Source organism: Polypterus senegalus, chromosome 16, assembly GCF_016835505.1.
Source record: "Polypterus senegalus isolate Bchr_013 chromosome 16, ASM1683550v1, whole genome shotgun sequence".
NCBI classification, from domain to species: domain Eukaryota; kingdom Metazoa; phylum Chordata; class Cladistia; order Polypteriformes; family Polypteridae; genus Polypterus; species Polypterus senegalus.
In genome coordinates, this window is record NC_053169.1 from 93,022,273 (window position 1) to 93,040,390 (window position 18,118).

Genomic DNA, 18,118 nt, shown 5'->3' on the forward strand with positions numbered 1-18,118 from the left:
TGCACACACCAAGCACACACATCAGGGACAATGAAGGATCGCCAATGCACCTAACTTGCATGTTATTGGACTGTGGGAGGAAACCCACGCAGACACGGGCAATCTCCACGCAGGGAGGACCCGGGAAGCGAACCCGGGTCTCCTAACTGTGAGGCAGCAGCACTACCACTGTGCCACCTTTGCATTATTTCGCAAAACACAAAAAAAAATACAATTTTACAAGGTGAATTGACTAAGTTTTGCACTTGGCCGAGGTCTTTCACCGAAAGTGGTGTCTCCTTAGTACACAGTGTGCTTTTCAGCACTGAAATGACGAAGTCTCCCTTCATATTCTGCAAAACCAGAACAGAGCTAAAACAGATCAGAGCTACAAAATTATTGATGATCATGAATAAGCACATACATTTGTTTCTATGAATAGTTTAGGTACAAATTTGTTCCCTTCACGTTTCAGTATTGAAACCCATCTAGTTCAGTTTCATCCCTCCAACTTACGAATGTTAATTCTTTGGCATTTCATGACAAAAACAAAACAACAGTTAATAAAAATAACAGGCATGCACTTACGAAGAACGGTTTGCGAACTCTCGGTGAGGCTGTTAGTTGGCAGGATGGTGGAAATAACGGGAGTTGTGATAGAGGTTTTGGTGGCTGCAGACAGAAACAGAGATAGGGAGCCATGGGGTGTGGAATGAATTAGTTAAAAATTATTATTACTGAAACTTAGGATTTCTTGAGTAGGTAAGTAATTATCTTTTCCATTTTAATATAATCCTGAAAAGGAAGTTGAGGTAATAATAAACTGCAATGTTAGAGGAGAACCTAATAAAAAAACACTTCCAAAAGTTAAAAACACCTAGTTCACACATATAAAAACATGTAAATATAGGCATTATCTTGCAAAACACGAAAAAATACAATTCTACAATGTGAGTTGAGGAAGTTTTGCATTTGGCCGCGGTCTATCACCGAAAGTGGTGTCTCCTTGGTACACAGTCTGCTTTTCAACACTGAAATGACCGAGTCTCCCTTCATATCCTGCAAAACCAGAACACACGCAGAGCTAAAACAGATCAGCGCTGCAAAAGTACTGATGAATACGGATAAGCAGAATCCATTTGTTTCTATGAATAGTTTAGGTATAGATTTGTTCCCTTCACATTTCAGTATTGAAACCCATCTAGTTCAGTTCCTTCCCTCCAACTTACGAATGTTAACGGTTTAGCATTTCATGACAAAAACAAAACAACAGTTAATAAAAGTAACAGGCATGCACTTACAAACAACGGTTTGCGAACTCTCAGTGGGTCTGTTAGTCGGCAGGATGGTGGAAATAACGGGAGTTGTGATAGAAGTTTTGGTGGCTGCAGACAGAAACAGAGATAGGGAGCCATGGGATGAGGAATGGATTAGTTGAAGAATTCTATTACTGAAACCTATTATTTGTTTAGTAGGTAATGAGTTGTCTTTTTCATTTTAATATTATCCTGTGAAGAAAAGCTGAGGTAGTAATGTTAGAGGAGAACCTAATAAAAAAAACACTTCCAAAAGTTAAAAACACCTACTTCACACATTTAAAAAACTTGTAAATATATGCATTATCTTGCAAAACATGAAATAATACAATTCTCCAATGTGAATTGAGGAAGTTTTGCACTTGGCCGCGGTCTACCACCGAAAGTGGTGTCTCCTCGGTACACAGTCTGCTTTTCAACACTGAAATGACCGAGTCTCCCATCCTACCTTGCAAAACCAGAAGTCACGGTGAGCTACAGAAGATCTGAAATGCTAAAGTACCGATGAAAACAGAAAAGCACATCCATTTGTTTCTATAAATAGTTTAGGCACAAATTTGTTCCCTTCACGTTTCGTTAATGAAACCCATCTAGCTTAGTTCCATTCCTGCAAGTTATAAATGTTAGCTGTTTTGGGATTTCATTACAAAAACAAAACAACAGTTAATAAAAATAACAAGCATGCACTTACAAAAAATGGCCTGTGTATTTTCGGTGAGGCTGTTAGTTGGCAGGGTGGTGAAAATAACGGGAGTTGTGATAGAAGTTTTGGTGGCTGCAGACAGAAACAGAGAAAGGGAGCCATAGAATGAGAAAAGGATTAGCTGAAACATTCTGCTACTGAAACTTAGGATTTATTGAGTAGGTTATGTAGTCCTGTGAATGAACTGCATGTTAGAAGAATACCTATTAAAACATAAACACTCCACAAAGTTTGAAAGAGCTACTTCACACATTAAAAAATGTAAACACAAAAGATGCTCCAAAACCTGAAAGAAATTAATTGAAACACTCTAACGTGAATTGGTGAAGGTTTGCTCTTGGCCACGGTCTCTCACCGAAAGTGGTGTCTCCTTGGTACGCGGTCTGCTTTTCAACACTGAAATAACCGACTCTCCCTTCCTATCAACCAGAAGACACGCTGAGCTACAGAAGATCTAAAATACTGATGAACATAGAAAAGCACATACATTTATTTCTATGGATAACTTGGGCACAAATTTGTTCCCTTCACGTTTCAGTAATGAAACCCATCTACGAGTTCCTGCAAGTTATGAATGTTAGCTGTTTGGCATTTCATTACAAAAGAAATCAACAGCAAGTCTCCCTCTCTACACTGCAAAATCAAATCAGAATACACACAGAGATCAGCGCTCCTAAAGTACCAATGAATACTGAAATGCACATCGGTTTGCATTTGCTAACGATTTATGTGCACATTTGTTCCTTACACGTTTCAGGAATGAAGCCCATCTAGTTTAGGTCCATGCTTACAGGTTATGAATGTGAGGTGTTTAGCACTTCATGACAAAGACAAAACAACGGTTAATAAAAGTAGCAGGCATGCATGTACAAATAATGGTTTGCAAACTCTCGGTGAGGCTGCTAGTCGGTAGGGTGGAGGAAATAACAGGAGTTGTGACAGAAGTTTTGGTAGCTGCAGACAGAAACAGAGATAGGGAGCCATGGGATGGGGAAAGGATTAGTTTAAAAATTAAATTATTGAAACATAATTTGTTAACTAGGTAATGAGTTGTCTTTTTCATTTTAATATTATCCTGTGAAGAAAAGCTGAGGTAGTAATAAGCTGCATGATAGAGGAGAACCTAATAAAAAAAAAGATTTGCAAAAGTTAAAAACGCCTAGTTCACACATTTAAAAAAATGTAACTATATGCAATTTCTTGCAAAACATAAAAAAATACAATTCTCCAATGTGAACTGGCCAATGGCCTATCACCGAAAGTGGTGTCTCCTTGGCACACAGTCTGCTTTTCAACGATGAAATGACCGAGTCTCCCTTCCAACCCAGCAAAACCAGAAGTCACGGTGAGCTACAGAAGATCTGTAATACCGATGAAAACAGAAAAGCACATAAATCTATCCATCCATCCATTATCCAACCCGCTATATCCTAACTGCAGGGTCACAGGGGTCTGCTGGAGCCAATCCCAGCCAACACAGGGCACACGGCAGGAAACAAACCCTGGGCAGAGCGCCAGCCCACCGCAGGGCACACATTCAGCACACACTAGGGACAATTTAGGATCCCCAATGCACCCAACCTGCATGTCATTGGACTGTGGGAGGAAACCCATGCAGACACGGGGAGAACATGCAAACTCCCCGTAGGGAGGACCCGGGAAGCAAACCCAGGTCTCCTTACTGCGAGGCAGCAGCGCTACCCACTGTGCCACCATGCCCCCCAAAGCACATAAATTTGTATCTATAAATAGTTTAGGCACAAATTTCTTCCTTTCACGTTTCAGTAATGAAACCCATCTAGTTTTGTTCCATTCCTGCACGTTATGAATGTTAGCTGTTTGGCGTTTCATTACAAAAAATAAATCGACAGCAAGTCTCCCTCTCTGCACTGCAAAATCAGAATATGCAGAGAGCTACAACAGATCAGTGCTACTAAAGTGCCAATGAATACCGAAATGCACATCGGTTTGCTTTTGCAAATGATTTATGTGCACATTTGTTCCCTTCACATTTCAGGAATGGACCCCATCTAGTTTAGGTCCATGCTTACAGGTTATAAATGTGAGGTGTTTGGCACTTCATGACAAAAACAAAACAACAGTTAATAAAAGTAACAGGCATCCATTTACAAATAACGGTTTGCGTACTCTCAGTGAGATTGTTAGTCGGCAGGACTGTAGAAATAATGGGTGTCACGATAGAAGTTTTGGTGGCAGCAGAAAAAAACAGAGATAGGGAGCCATGGGGTAAGGAAAGGATTAGTTTAAAAATTCTACTACTAAAATTGTAGGATTTCATGAGTAGGCAATGAGTTGTCTTGTTCATTTTAATACGAGGGACGTTCATAAAGTTTCCGCACTTTTTTTTAACTCAGTTTATTAAGAATTTCAAAAACAAATGACATCACTTTTCTACTAGTCACCTTCCTTTGTGACACAGTTTTCCCAGGCACATGACACTCTGAGACACAACCGATTACTACTCCTCCCTCCTTCACCGTTTCCAACGGAAATATAAAAGTGCGGAAACTTTTTGAACGTCCCTCATGTAATACTAAGAAGGAAAGTTGAGGCAAAAATAAGATGAATGATAGAAAATGACCTATTAAAAAGAAAACATTGCAAAGAGTTACAAACATCTACTTTATTTAAATATTTTTTTTTAAAAAGTTATTTGTATGCATTACCTTCCAAAACATGAAAAAACCAAATGAACCAATGTGAATTGGACAAGTTTTGCACATGGCCATGGTCTATCACCGAAAGTGGTATCTCCTTGGTACATGCTCTACTTTTTAACACTGAAATGGCCGACTGTCCCTTCTTACCCAGCAAAACTGGAACATGCTGAGGTACCTCCGATCAGAACTACTAAAGTACCGATGAATACTGAGAAGCATGTAAGTTTGCTGCTGACAACAGTTTTTGTGCACATTTGTGCCTTTCACATTCCAGGAATGCAAGCCATCTAATTTAGTTCCATGCCTACAAGATATGAATGTTAGCTGTCTGGCATTTCATGATAAAAACGAAACAAACAGTTAGTAAAAGTGACAGATGCATGCACTTACACGGAACGGTTTGCAAACTCTCAGTGAGGCTGTTAGTTGGCAGTAATGGGTGTCATGATAGAGGTTTTGGTGGCTGCAGATAGAAACAGAGAAAAGGAGCCATAGGATGAGGGAAACATTAGTTTAAAAATTCAATTACTGAAAATTTATTGAGGTTTATTTTCTATTTATCTATTAAGTTGAGGTAATAGTAAACTGCATGCTAGAAATTAGGGTTAAGGTATAAGTTAGACCTCTTATATCATTGAAAGATGCTGAGAAATGAGTTCACGCTTTTGTTTTCAGTCGTCTAGATTACAGTAACGCACTCCTCTCAGGACCACCCAGAAAAGACATTGATTGACTGCATTAATGGAGCTGCTAGAATCCTAACTACGAAAAGAAAAACCGAGCACATCTCTCTAGTTTTGATGTCACTACACTGGTTACCTGTGTCATTCAGAATTGACTTTAAAATACTGCTTATGGTTCACAACGCCTTAAATAATCTCGCTCCATCTTATATATCGGAGTGTCTGACATCTTACACTCCAAATCGTAACCTTAGATCTTCAAATGAGTGTCTGCTTAGAATTCCAAGAGCTAAACTTAAAAGAAGTGGTGAGGCGGGCGGCCTTCTGCTGTTATGCACCTAAAATCTGGAATAGCCTGCCAATAGGAATTTGCCAAGCTGATACGGTGGAGCACTTTAAAAAAACTGCTAAAAACACATTACTGTAACATGACTTTCTCATAACTTCATTTTAATATTGAATATTCAATTAATTATCATTACTATTCATGGTGGCTCCAAAATCCGTACTAACCCCTACTCTCTCTTCTGTTGTTTTTCTGGTTTTCTCTCGTGGCGATCTGTGCAACCACCACCTCATCAAAGCACCGTGATGTCCCAACATTGATGGATTAAGGGCCAGAAGTCCATGTGACTGTCATCATGAAGTCCTTCCATGAGAACCCTGAATACAATGAGGACTAATTGAGATCATTTATGTTAGGTAGAATGCCTATAGGGGACCGGGTGGTCTCATGGCCTCTGAACCCCTGCAGATTTTATTTTTTCTCCAGCTGTCTTGGGATTTTTTTTTTTTCTGTCTTTCCTGGCCATCGGACCTTACTTTTATTCTATGTTAATTAGTGTTCTCTGATTTTATCCTTACTTTGTCTTTTTTTCTCTTTCTTCATCATGTAAAGCACTTTGAGCTCCATTATTTGTATGAAAATGTGCTATAGAAATAAATGTTGTTATTGTTGTAGAAGAATACCTATTAAAAAGAAAACACTCGAAAACGCTGAAGACATCTACTTCACACAATCAGATAAAGTAAATATAAAAATTATCTGTCAAAACCTGAAAAAAACTGAGGGCACCAAATGTGAATTAGCTAACTTGGCCACAGGGTCTTATCAAAGGTGGGGTCTCCTTGGTAAACAGTCTGCTTATCCATACTGAGATGACCAAGTCTCGCTCCCTACCAGGCAAACTCTGAACACTCACGATCTACTTAAACAGCACATTTTAATAATCTTTCAGTACTCCGTTTTCTTCCACCTAATATTGTTTCTTTCAATGAATCATTATTTATTTTATGTAGTGCCTTTCACAAGCAATATTTCACAAGGCATTTTAGGCAAGAAATGATACCCTTCAGTGTAATATACAGAACATTGAGTGTGTTTCAGTGTAGTAATACTACTCTGCTTCCAGGGATTCATCCATCTATCCATCCAGCCATTATCAATAATCTCCTCAGTCTGGTTGAGGAACCTCGGGTGCAAGAAAGGAACCAACTCTACCTTGAATTTCACCGTTACTCCCCGATCATCCGTACGTGAAAGCTACAGACTCCAATTAAAAGGATACTTACTGTTTGGCACGAAAGCAAGATGATCTGCACAGAACCCGCGTTTCTGCATGATTATACCTTTGACAGCTAATGTCTTCCATACACCTTCCACGTTGCTAACCAACTCCAAGTTATATTTTGCTCTTCTTAGCTGTACAGTATATCTGCTGTGAGCAGTCATGCGACTTCTGTTGGATATGTAACTGCTGTATACATCTGAGCGAAACTGACCAGGGACACTGAAATGCTCCTTGGACAGTTGAGTACCATCTACGGGTGTGTAATCAAACATTGCAAAATGGGCATTATTATTATAACAAATAGTTATAGGCAACAGCCATGCAGACTTTTAGCGAAATTGCAAACTGTACAATCAGTGGCCTTGACCAAGACTTGAACCGCGAGGCAGTAACTGCACCACCGCCAATCATTCATGGCTCCATTCATCTTTAGCCAGTAGGAGGCACTGTCAGGAAACAATGCAACATGGGGTAGGGAGAGATTTTTTTTTTTTAATGCAGTTGTCTCCCTGCCCTCATTGACATTACTCTGGAAGTAAATGATTGCTACTATAGCATTCCCTGCTGTTAAATCCTATGCATTTCATGGATTTGTTTTTCACAGATTGTAATTTCACTTATGTTTAAATGCAATTCCAAGTTGGACGCTCCACCTCTAGGCGAGGAATACATTCACCAAATCTCTGGAATGTTCAAACTCCGATGCAGCTGTAATGATTGGCAGATTAAAACGAGAAGACTTGTAGAAAAACAACTGACATATAAATCGTTACTATTCCTCATGTTAGCTTACACAAAGTATTTCATTTAGTCATTTTCCAACCTGCTATATCCTAACACAGGGTCACGGGGGTCTGCTGGAGCCAATCCCAGCCAGCACATGGTGCAAGGCAGGAACAAATTCCCGGGCAGGGCGCCAGCCCACACACCCACACACCCTAGGGACAATGTAGGATCGCCAATGCACCTGACCTGCATGTCTTTGGACTGTGGGAGGAAACCCAGGAAGACACGGGGAGAACATGCAAACTCCACGCAGGGAGGACCCGGGAAGCAAACCCGGATCTCCTTACTGCGAGGCAGCAGTTCTACCCACTGTGCCACCGTGCCGGCCAAAGTATTTAAATTTTAACTTTTTCAAACTTTCGTAATTGTACAGTATATTCATAGCAATGACAACAGAGTCATATATAATCAAAAATTCCAAAAGTTTTCTATATAATGAAGAAAAGCCATATCTCGCCACCACCTCATACGACAAGCATGCTTGATGGGGGTCTCACCTGGGCACCCAAGTCCAGATAATGAACAGCTGGTTGTTACGACATCTGTGGGTGATGCCACTGCCGTACCTTTAAAAAAAAAATCACATTTTTCTGTTAGAAAACTTTGATTTTGCAAAAAAAAAAAATAATATATATATACAGTATATATATGCCAGTGACAAAGAGAGTAGGGAGACAGAAATGAAAACCCAAGTCAGTTGTTTGCATGGTGAAGCAGACAGAGACAAAACAAATATGGGCGGCCCAACGGAAGGACTAAACAAAATTCAAAATCCAGATTTATTTTACGCTGGTTCCTCTCACATCCCAAAATATGCGTTAGGTTCCCAGAGAGGCAGGGCCACCTGAGAATCACTGCCAAGAACTGCCCGGCACTCTGTAATTCATGTGGGGTCTCCCACAGTTCCTGCTGATTCATTTTGAATGTGCGTATGAGTTCTGAGTTTACTTGTGCCTTGTTCTGTGCTTTTGTGAATTATTGCATTTTCGAACATTCTGCTTTGCTTTAAGAATGTGAGAAATCTGACAAATAAGAGGAGGCCATTCAATTCATCAAGCCTGTTTGTTTAGCTAATCCCCATAACTCAATCAAGATTCTTCTTAAAAGGTTGTCCACGTTTCTGCTTCACCTCCATGTCTCGGTAGTTTCTTCCAATGTCCCCCAGTCTTCTATGCACTTCCTTTTCATTTCCACTGATGTCCTAAAGTACGGGATTCACCCTTAAGCTGGGTGAATGTTGCCAGATCTGCTTGATCAATGCCTTTGAGGATTTTAAATACATGAATGAGGTCCCCTGCTCGAGACTACACAGCTTTAACTCTCTGAGTTTGTCACAGTAGGACACGTCCTCAAGCTCTGAGATGCACTTGCTTGCTCTCCTTCTTTGAGACTTTGCTCTGAATTCTGCTTTGTGCTCTGTGGAGTTTGCTTTGGTTTCAGAGCAGTTTTGTGGAAATAACCCTTTTTATTTGATAAAGTTGTGTGTTTGCTCTTGTTACTGCCTGTGTTTGACGGTGTTCCCTTCTAATGGGCTTTGTGGGGACCAATGTGCTTTGGGACTCCTGTGTCACGACAGGCACTGACTTCTTGTTATGAACCGACTCTTCCGTGGTGTGCTTAATTGACTAAATTGTCTGCATCACTGCCATTCATTTAATTTAAACTAGCCAACCCGAGGCATAGCATACGCCTAATAATTATTTATTGATTGGTGAACACTTCCTGAAAGACACAGTTTTCCAAATGGGGTGGGTTTGAGAATACGACTGTGAGTGAATGAAAAGATGGAACTCTGGAGAGAGCAACATACAATTGTCTGTGACTGTAAACTGGTTTTGGCAGATACAGGCATATCTTTTTGAAAGTTTGGCCCTGTGCTTTAATGACATTAAAGGCTAAAGCAAAGGCTAATCTAACAGGAAATTGTCTGCGTGTAAAAGTAAAAGGCAAATTTGAATCTGATGGGGTCAGGGAAATCCGGGGAATAAGGACAGTTTGTCAGGCAGCAGCTGCGATAGTTTTACACTCCAGTACATTGCGGTGAATGCTGGTAACAGTCGGGCGGGCGGGCAAGCCAACAAAAACACTATGCTCTTAGTATGGTATGAATCAGGTTTTTGTAGACAAAGGTTTTCCCTGTTCCTGAAGGACCATCTAAGAAGAAGCATGTTTGTTGTGGATGGGAATCGCTGTATGCAGCATGTAAAACAGTTTGCGAGGGTGGACGTAGGAGGAGGGTTAGAGTTGGCGGGCGTGGCTCTGTCGTGCGTATCCCCTGGTCTTAGAGTTGGTGGGCAGGGCTCTGTGAGTTGGCGGGCGTGGCTCTGTCGTGCGTATCCCCTGGTCTTAGAGTTGGTGGGCAGAGCTCTCTGAGTTGGCGGGCGTGGCTCTGTCGTGCGTATCCCCTGGTCTTAGAGTTGGTGGGCAGAGCTCTGTGAGTTGGCGGGCGTGGCTCTGTCGTGCGTATCCCATGGTCTCTGTCTTGCGTGCCATGGTCGGCTGCTTAGTGAATTATATATATAGATTCTTTTGACATCAATGCAGCATTAAAATACTTCTCACAGCAAAGACTTCATTAGGAATTCATCTGATTTTAAATTGGAAATTTGATTTAAATTAGAAATTTGTATCAATCATTGTTCTGCCCACAAAAGATGCAAATGCCCACCTTAAGATTTAGTTTGGGTGACGGGTCTGTTCAAATTTAGTGGATCAGCAAAAGGTGCTGGGGTTGTAAATCAAGGAAAAGCTTGGGTTGCTGCTGGAAGAGGTGTTGGTGAGGCCAGCAGGGGGCGCTTACCCTGTGGTCTGAATGCGGATGCCAAAGCCCCGGTGCAGTGATGAGGACACTGTGCTGTAAAAATGGCGCCATCCTTCGGATGAGACGTAAAACCAAGGCACTGACTGTGGTCATTAAAGATCCCTGGGCATTCTATGTAAAGAGTAGGGTGTATTCCGATATCCTGGTGAAACTGTCCACCATGGTCTTTGTCATTCTGGCCCCCCTAATCAGCCCCTGTCTCTAATTGGCCCTCCCTCTCTCACCACTTCACTACCTCAGAGCTCATGTGTGATGCGTGTACTGGTGCAAAAATGGCCTCCATTACATCATCTAGGGGGGTGTCGCATGTTAGTGATGATTGAAGTGCCCCCCCCGCTCACTATAAAAAAAAAAGCAATTTGACTAGTGAGAAAAGTGCTATATAAAGATAAAGATTTATTAGTATTATTAATTTTTAAATAAAAAGCAAACGTGTTTACAAGAAAGCAGTGCCAGTTAATCTGTTAGGTGTCATAGGTGGTCGCCTAGGGGGTGCCATCTTAGGAATTGCCATTTATAAAAATAGAAGTATGATAATAAATGAACACAAAGGGGCACCGTTTGTGTTTCTAAAGGCGCACACACCTTGGATGTCAAGAGAGAACCCAACCCTGGGCATCAAACTACAGTATGATTATAATGAGTGTGCACCGTTACCCGCTGGGTGCTGTTTGTGAAAGTTAAAGTGCGCATGCTTGCCGGCTCCATAAAATTTGTGGTATATGCATAAAGGGGTGTCATTTCTACTAGTGAAGGGCCGTGCTCTCTGGACACTGAGGAGGTCGTCAAAGTCTACTAACACCAACTACCCGTTATCGACAATGGCCTCCATCAGGCCCACCTAGGGCTCCAAATGGGCTTTGATTGTCACTTCAAGAAAGAGAATTGGTATTCATTATAAAACCTTGGCAATGGTGTCTTCCAAAAAATAAAACTGTTGTTAAGTGTGACCCAGAGTAAGCCCAGATGGGGCACAACGTCAATTGACCTAAAAGCACATCTGTAGGATGTGTGAGGAAACCCACGCCGACACATGGGAAACATTCACTCTCCACACAGACTTAGATTCAAACCTCCGTCTCCTCAGGACGTAAAGCCAACAAACTTCCTTTCACTTTAATTTTAACATTAATTCAAATCTCAGCCCTTTCTTAAGATACATAGGAGGTTAGAACAACATGGCGTAGACCCAGACTTTTCTGCATTGCGACATCCCAACCTGTCGACAGAGTGCAGCTTTCGTTTAGCCCCAAATGGTGACATTTTACAAGCTTTACCTACACAGGACATTTTTGCTAAACAGGCTGTAATGCGATAAAAAGGGCAACATTGCGGTTAGAAGCAGAGTGTTAGGAGCGGACTCACCACTAGATGGGGTAGTTGTTGTTAGTTGAGAGCAACTTGGGTAGCAAACTGAAAAAGAAGATTAATCATTAGTTGCAAATCATATTAGTCACAGTGATGGCAGACTGTTTCTTTAAAGAGGGTGAACAAAACACTTCTGGCCAACTTTTTTATTTTTATCAGATATTACATGCTACACAGCACCTACGCTGACAATGTCCCAAGGCGCTTTTTTTGGCTAAGTTCAACTCCATGATGTAAGGATTACTAATGACCCATTTTTTTCAATAGTACCCACACCCAAGTACAACACTTAGCGTGGCTGCAAAATAAACTTCTAGCCAAAGTTCTCAAAGTCAGACAAACTGCGGAACAGCCTGGTCTCCTGGTGATACTCCTTCCCCCTCACAATTCGGGGGCATGCAAGCTTAGCTTTCCAGTACAATCGAAGGATAAACATGCCGTACATGGAAATGCAGAAGTGCACACTCAACGGCTTATAGTATGAGTGACACAGTTTAGGATCTTGAACTCTGTCTGGTGTGGCCTCTAGGCAGGCGTCACTGAGCCCTACACTCCAGATGTGACTACACAGACAAGTCCCAGGTTCACAATTAGTGTCCCGGATGAGTGTCGCCCTTCAATCAATCAACATTTATTTCTATAGCACATTTTCATACAAAAAAAATATGTAGCTCAAAGTGCTTTACAAAATGAAGAATAGAAAAATAGAAGACACAATAAAAAATAAACATAAGTCAACATTAATTAACATAGAATAAGTAAGGTCCGATGGCCAGGGTGGACAGAAAAAAAAAAACTCCAAAAGCTGGAGAAAAAATTAAATCTGTAGGGGTTCCAGACCAAGAGACCGCCCAGTCCCCTCTGGGCAATCTACCTAACATAAGTCAAACAGTCCTCTTTGTATTTAGGGTTTTCATGAAAGGACTTGATGATGATGGTCACGTAGACTTCTGGCTTTCAGTCCATTAATGTTGGTGCATCATGATGCTTTGAGTAGGTCACCGCTCCCAACTCCCAACTCCGATTCCAGGGAGTAGTGGAGGGTGACTCTTATTTTAACTCCTGACCCACAGAGTACTTCCAGTACTCAATCTGTTGCCTCTGAGAAGCACTTCTGGGTGAGGCAAAACCACCCTGGCTACTCAGAATTTAATTCCCGGCAGCTTCCTCTGGTGGCTGCTACAGAGCCCAACAGGGCAGCTGTATGAGATGACAATTCAAATGATGCCCTGGAGCCCCGTTCAGAAGGGATGCTGCCACCCGGTGCATGGGGTTAATGATCTGCCCATAGCATGCAGTTTCCCACTGTCTTGTATTTCTGGCCTCCTTATCTTGGGGAAGAGGTTTCCAACCAGCCTCCACCCAACATGTCCACCCGCAGCTGCTAGGAGGCCAGCTATGGTGCACCAGTTGCCATAGTGCCCCTCCATTTTTGCAGATTGCAGCTCCTTTCTTGACCATCCCTTATTTTGGTTTCCAGGCCAGGTAAAGGAGAAGGGTCCATCTCAACCAGGACTCTGACCAGTCCATCTTACTTGTATTTAACATAGCATAACATTCTCAAATCTGCTTAAACCGATTCATGGCCAGCCGTGAATGGGGTGTCGGTCCATCTGCTCCATATTTTAATATGTAGGCAGACCTCATATGCTGCTGCCAGTAGAGGCTCTGGTTAAACTCTGTGCTTAAATTGGTTTAACTGGCTTTTATAATGGATAGGAGGATGCAAGAGTAAAGTTTATTTGTAACGCAACTACCGAATATATCAGGAAAATTCATTTTGAGCAGTGGGGTGGTGAGAAAGTCCATGAGTCGAAATTCGGGACTCTGATCAATCAGTTAGAACGGTCATAAAATACATTTCAGGGGTTCATACTCAAAATCCCACACCCCACCGTACAGTGGATTCAGAAAATATTCAGAACTTTTCACTTTTGGCACCCTGTATTGTGTTGTAGATTTCATTTTAAATAGATGCCCGTAAATCTAAATTCAATAACCTATAGTGCCAAAGTCTAAATACATTTACTAAAATTAAAATGCTGAAATCTCTCATTCCTAAACGTATACAGACCCTTTGCTTGAGGCTTTGAAGATTGTGCAATGCATTCCTTTAATTCTCCTTGAGATGGTTCTAGAACTCGATCAGAGTCCACCTGTGGCACAATGAATTGATTTGACATCATTTGGAAAGGCACATGTGTACCTGTTGTGAATGATAGGGGGCGTCGCTGACCTCCAAACCCTACACACAACTAACACAAACAGTCAAGGGTTCAAATATAATGATTTCTACTTTCACATATATAAAGTATAGGAATGGTACAATCTAGGAGTTATCTTTGACTGTAGAAAGTCATTTAAAGCGCATATTACAAGGTTGTCCAAATCATGTTTCTTCCATCTTAAAAATGTTGGGAAATTAAGGCGCTTTCTAAATAAACAGGATTCTGAGCAATTAATTCCTGCATTTATTTCTAGTAGGATTGACTACTGCAATGCGGTGTTCACTGGATGTTCAGACTGTTCTTTATACAGCCTCCAGTTAATCCAAAATGCTGCTGCTAGAATTATTACAAGAACAAGAAAATACAAACACAACTCCAGTTCTTAAACCCTTACACTGGCTCCCGGTTAAGTTTAGGGAAGATTTCAAAATCCTCCTTTTAACATATAAAGCATTAAATGGCTGAGGTCCGGCTTACTTGTCTGAACTTATCATGACTTACAAACCAGAGCGCACAGTAGGATCTCAAGATGACGGTCGGCTTAGGATTTCAAGAATTAATAAAATAATAGCGGGAGGTCAAGCTTTTAGTTACAGGGCCCCTAAACTGTGGAGTGGTCTGCCTGCTACTATAAGAGGTACCCCTTAGGTCTCAGCTTTTAAATCCCTGCTGAAGACTCACTACTTCAGTTTAGCACACCCTGACTAGAGCTGCTGATTAACTGTGTAGACAGCATCTCTGTTGTTAGTCATTAGCACTAAAACATAAGTGACATGAGAGTTCTAATTGGATACTAACCCTCACCTATCCTGTTTCTCTTCTCGGTACTCAAATGTAGCACTTGGTGCCACGGCCCACCTGCCAAGTTGTTTTGCCTGCCTAAGGTAAAGTCATCCCTGATGGAGGATCGCAGGAATCGTTGGAAAGAGGGGTCCTTTCATCGGATTAGCGCTATTTCAGATGTGGAATGGCTAAATGGGGGAGGCAGCTTGATGGCTTAGGTCTCCAGGACTCTAAACAAATCCAAATCATATTATGGGATATCATCTACTGTGAAATTCTACTCCGTACTTCTAAAATTTTTATTTTTATACTCTATTGAGGATTTGTTCTGTTCTGTGTATTGTATTGTATTGTATTGACCCCCTTCTTTTTGACACCCACTGCATGCCCATCCTGCCTGGAAAGGGGGTCTCTCTTTGAACTGCCTTTCCCAAGGTTTCTTCCATTTTTTTCCCTACAAGTGTTTTTTTTGGGAGTTGTTCCTTGTCTTCTTAGAGAGTCAAGGCTGGGGGGCTGTCAAGAGGCAGGACCTGTTAAAGCCCAATGCGGCACTTCTTGTGTGATTTTGGGCTATACAAAAAATAAATTGTATTGTATTTTATTGTAATCGTCCAAAAATTTGGATGAATCTCAATGTTTTTGACCTCTGTGAGTCCGAAAATACCATTTTTGGAATTATGTCTGTGTGTGTGTGTATGTAAACATGATAACCTGAAAACACTTTCTCTTAGGTCAAACGAATTTTGCATTCAAGTATTTGGCACAAAATGTAGATTTCAATCAGCTTTTGAGCTATTTCTGTTAGACGTTTCCCCAAAAATATTAAAAATGTGATCATTTCACCTCATACATATTATGGTAAAGCACCACATGTTAAGCATTTTTTGTCGCCTTGCATTTCTTGGAAAAACGACCGGTTTTTGAGATAATTGCAATTTTCCGTTTGCCGTTCAAATGGTAATACATATATATTTGAGAACATTTTTGCTTTACATAAACAAAATTTTGTGTACAAGTATTACATTACACACATTACTAAAGTCTCTTGCAGCTATAGACCCAATCCTGCTTACTGAAAGTGGTAATTTACCAGAATTGTTTGCCAAAATAAAATTATCATGACACATTTTTCGATTCCGATTTATTCAACTTTACTTTCACAATAATTGTTCAATATATTATTACTATGATTTGATTTGTTGTTGATGGTTCTTTAATGTACATAATATAAAATATAATCACTGTCTTGCGGTTTACTCCTCAAATATCCATCCTCACTTTATCAGGTGTCAGCAGTGAAAGGTTTTAATGATGTGGCTGGCTAGTGGCAAATGATAACAGATTAGTGTGTGCCATGGGTGTGAAATTCTCAAAGAGACGACTCACAAACAAGGAGGTGACATGGCTGACTGGGTGATGCACAAAGCTTAGTAGATCCTGGACAAAGTAAAACGTACATCGATAGTTGTGCAGTTATAAAAGGGAAACGCATCCTAGAACAAACTGAGAAATTAATTTCAGTTTCGATTAACACACAAAAAAGTCGAGGGGAGACCACTCCCGATTTTCATTTTACACAGCACTGGATGTATAGGGATGGTGAATCCTTCGTCGATCTTCTCTTACTCCCAACTCCTATGACTACAACTGAGTGCCGAGGTGAGGTGGAGGGCTCCTTTTAAGACAGACCCTGGAAGTACGTCCAATGTTTAGGCAAACAGGGTTACAGGAGATTAAGCCCCCAAGGGGTATGCTCTGGCACACATAGTTTAAACATTACATTTAATTGAAATAAGTCTTAACCCAGTCTGGTTATTTCTCTAATAAATCATCATTTTACTGTTCTCAAAATACATTTATTTATATAGAATGCTAAAAAAAACTAAATTAATTCCATTGCAAAAACCCAATCAAATCAGGTTTTCAGATACTACTTGTTCTGTCTGAATACCCACTGCCTATTATCCATAAAATATTGATCTTAAAATAGGGGATACTGTATATTAATAATGTTTTTTAAAAAAACAATTACTTAAAACACTTTATATAAAAATCTAACTATAAAAATGAATATTTTAAACATGGTGTAATATAAATTATACAGGGAATTATCATAGGGTTAGAAACAAGAGCCAACATACAAATTTAACCTTAGGGCCCTATTTCAGAATTTTTTTTTTTTTAAGATTAGGGTTTCCATTAAAACTATTTAATATTTGGAAAAGATGTAGGGGAAGGAATCTGTTTAAAGCCTAGGGGTCCCAATCAAGAAAACTCCTTTAACATTAAACAACAAATATTTTAAATTCAGAGTAAGGGGTAGGGATTAGCTCCCCCTAGTGGCATCCACGACACCCAGCAGGGCTACACTAATCAGAATGTGTTTTATAATACAATAGCTTTTACACACTTTTTATACTGCTAATGAGATGCTAATGCAAATTAATTATATTACATTGTCCAAGGTACGGCAGAACAACTCATGTTGTGGTGATGGAATAATCCCAAGGACCACGTGACAGGAGATGCTCTTTGTCGTATGTGTGTCCATTCAGCACAAATGCAGGAATTTGATCCCAGATGGCCGGAGGAGCTGCACTGAACACAAAAGGTAATTTGATCTCCTTTACAGTATTGTCAGTTTGCACCAGTAATTTAGAAATAAATTATTAATACAGGATGTATTGTGAATATTATGGCAAGCAATGCATTGCTGATTATTTATACCTTCTGTCATTAGTGCCGAGGAAAAAACGACTGGGTGGATTAGAATAGCAGTTGTAATGGTGGACGCATACTGTGACCTACTGACCCACAATTGCAGATGCCCTGAATTTATCCACACATACTACACGTTCCATTGATATATATAGAAATGAATTGCAGAATTATGATATTTGCGGGTTCCGCCAGAGTTTCTCTTTCTTTTGCAGGATTTGGCTCAAAAACCAATCAGCACATTGTCATCTCATAACAGGCTTAAGTTTCGAGTTTGGTAATCTTCTGTCCAGCCGTTTTAGCTCTAGAGTCTAGACCGACCTCAAGAAACTGTGACACACAGACACACACCCATCATCGAGATATCAATGTTTTCGGTATCAAGGGGCCCTAAAACGTCAAGATCCATCGAAAACCGGAGATCGAAATTTTTGACGCATCTAAAGCTTTCCCTCCTCCCCTATAGATGGTATGGCGCAAA

The 18,118-nt window shown here is 40.6% G+C and overlaps 1 protein-coding gene across 21 annotated transcripts in view; it reads right to left on the bottom strand.

The window, feature by feature from the left end:
- Positions 1-18,118, bottom strand: part of adgrg6 (adhesion G protein-coupled receptor G6) — a 175,305-nt gene that overhangs the window by 93,869 nt on the left and 63,318 nt on the right. For 12 of the 21 annotated variants that reach the window (XM_039737806.1, XM_039737790.1, XM_039737802.1 and 9 more), the window contains 5 exons: positions 11,906-11,953; positions 8,217-8,285; positions 1,987-2,070; positions 1,281-1,364; positions 568-651 (listed from right to left, as the gene is read on the bottom strand). In XM_039737806.1, coding sequence (XP_039593740.1) covers positions 568-651; positions 1,281-1,364; positions 1,987-2,070; positions 8,217-8,285; positions 11,906-11,953 — 369 coding nt within the window. The remainder of the gene's footprint in view (positions 1-567; positions 652-1,280; positions 1,365-1,986; positions 2,071-8,216; positions 8,286-11,905; positions 11,954-18,118) is intronic. The other 9 variants (XM_039737810.1, XM_039737809.1, XM_039737807.1 and 6 more) reach the window with 6 other exon arrangements.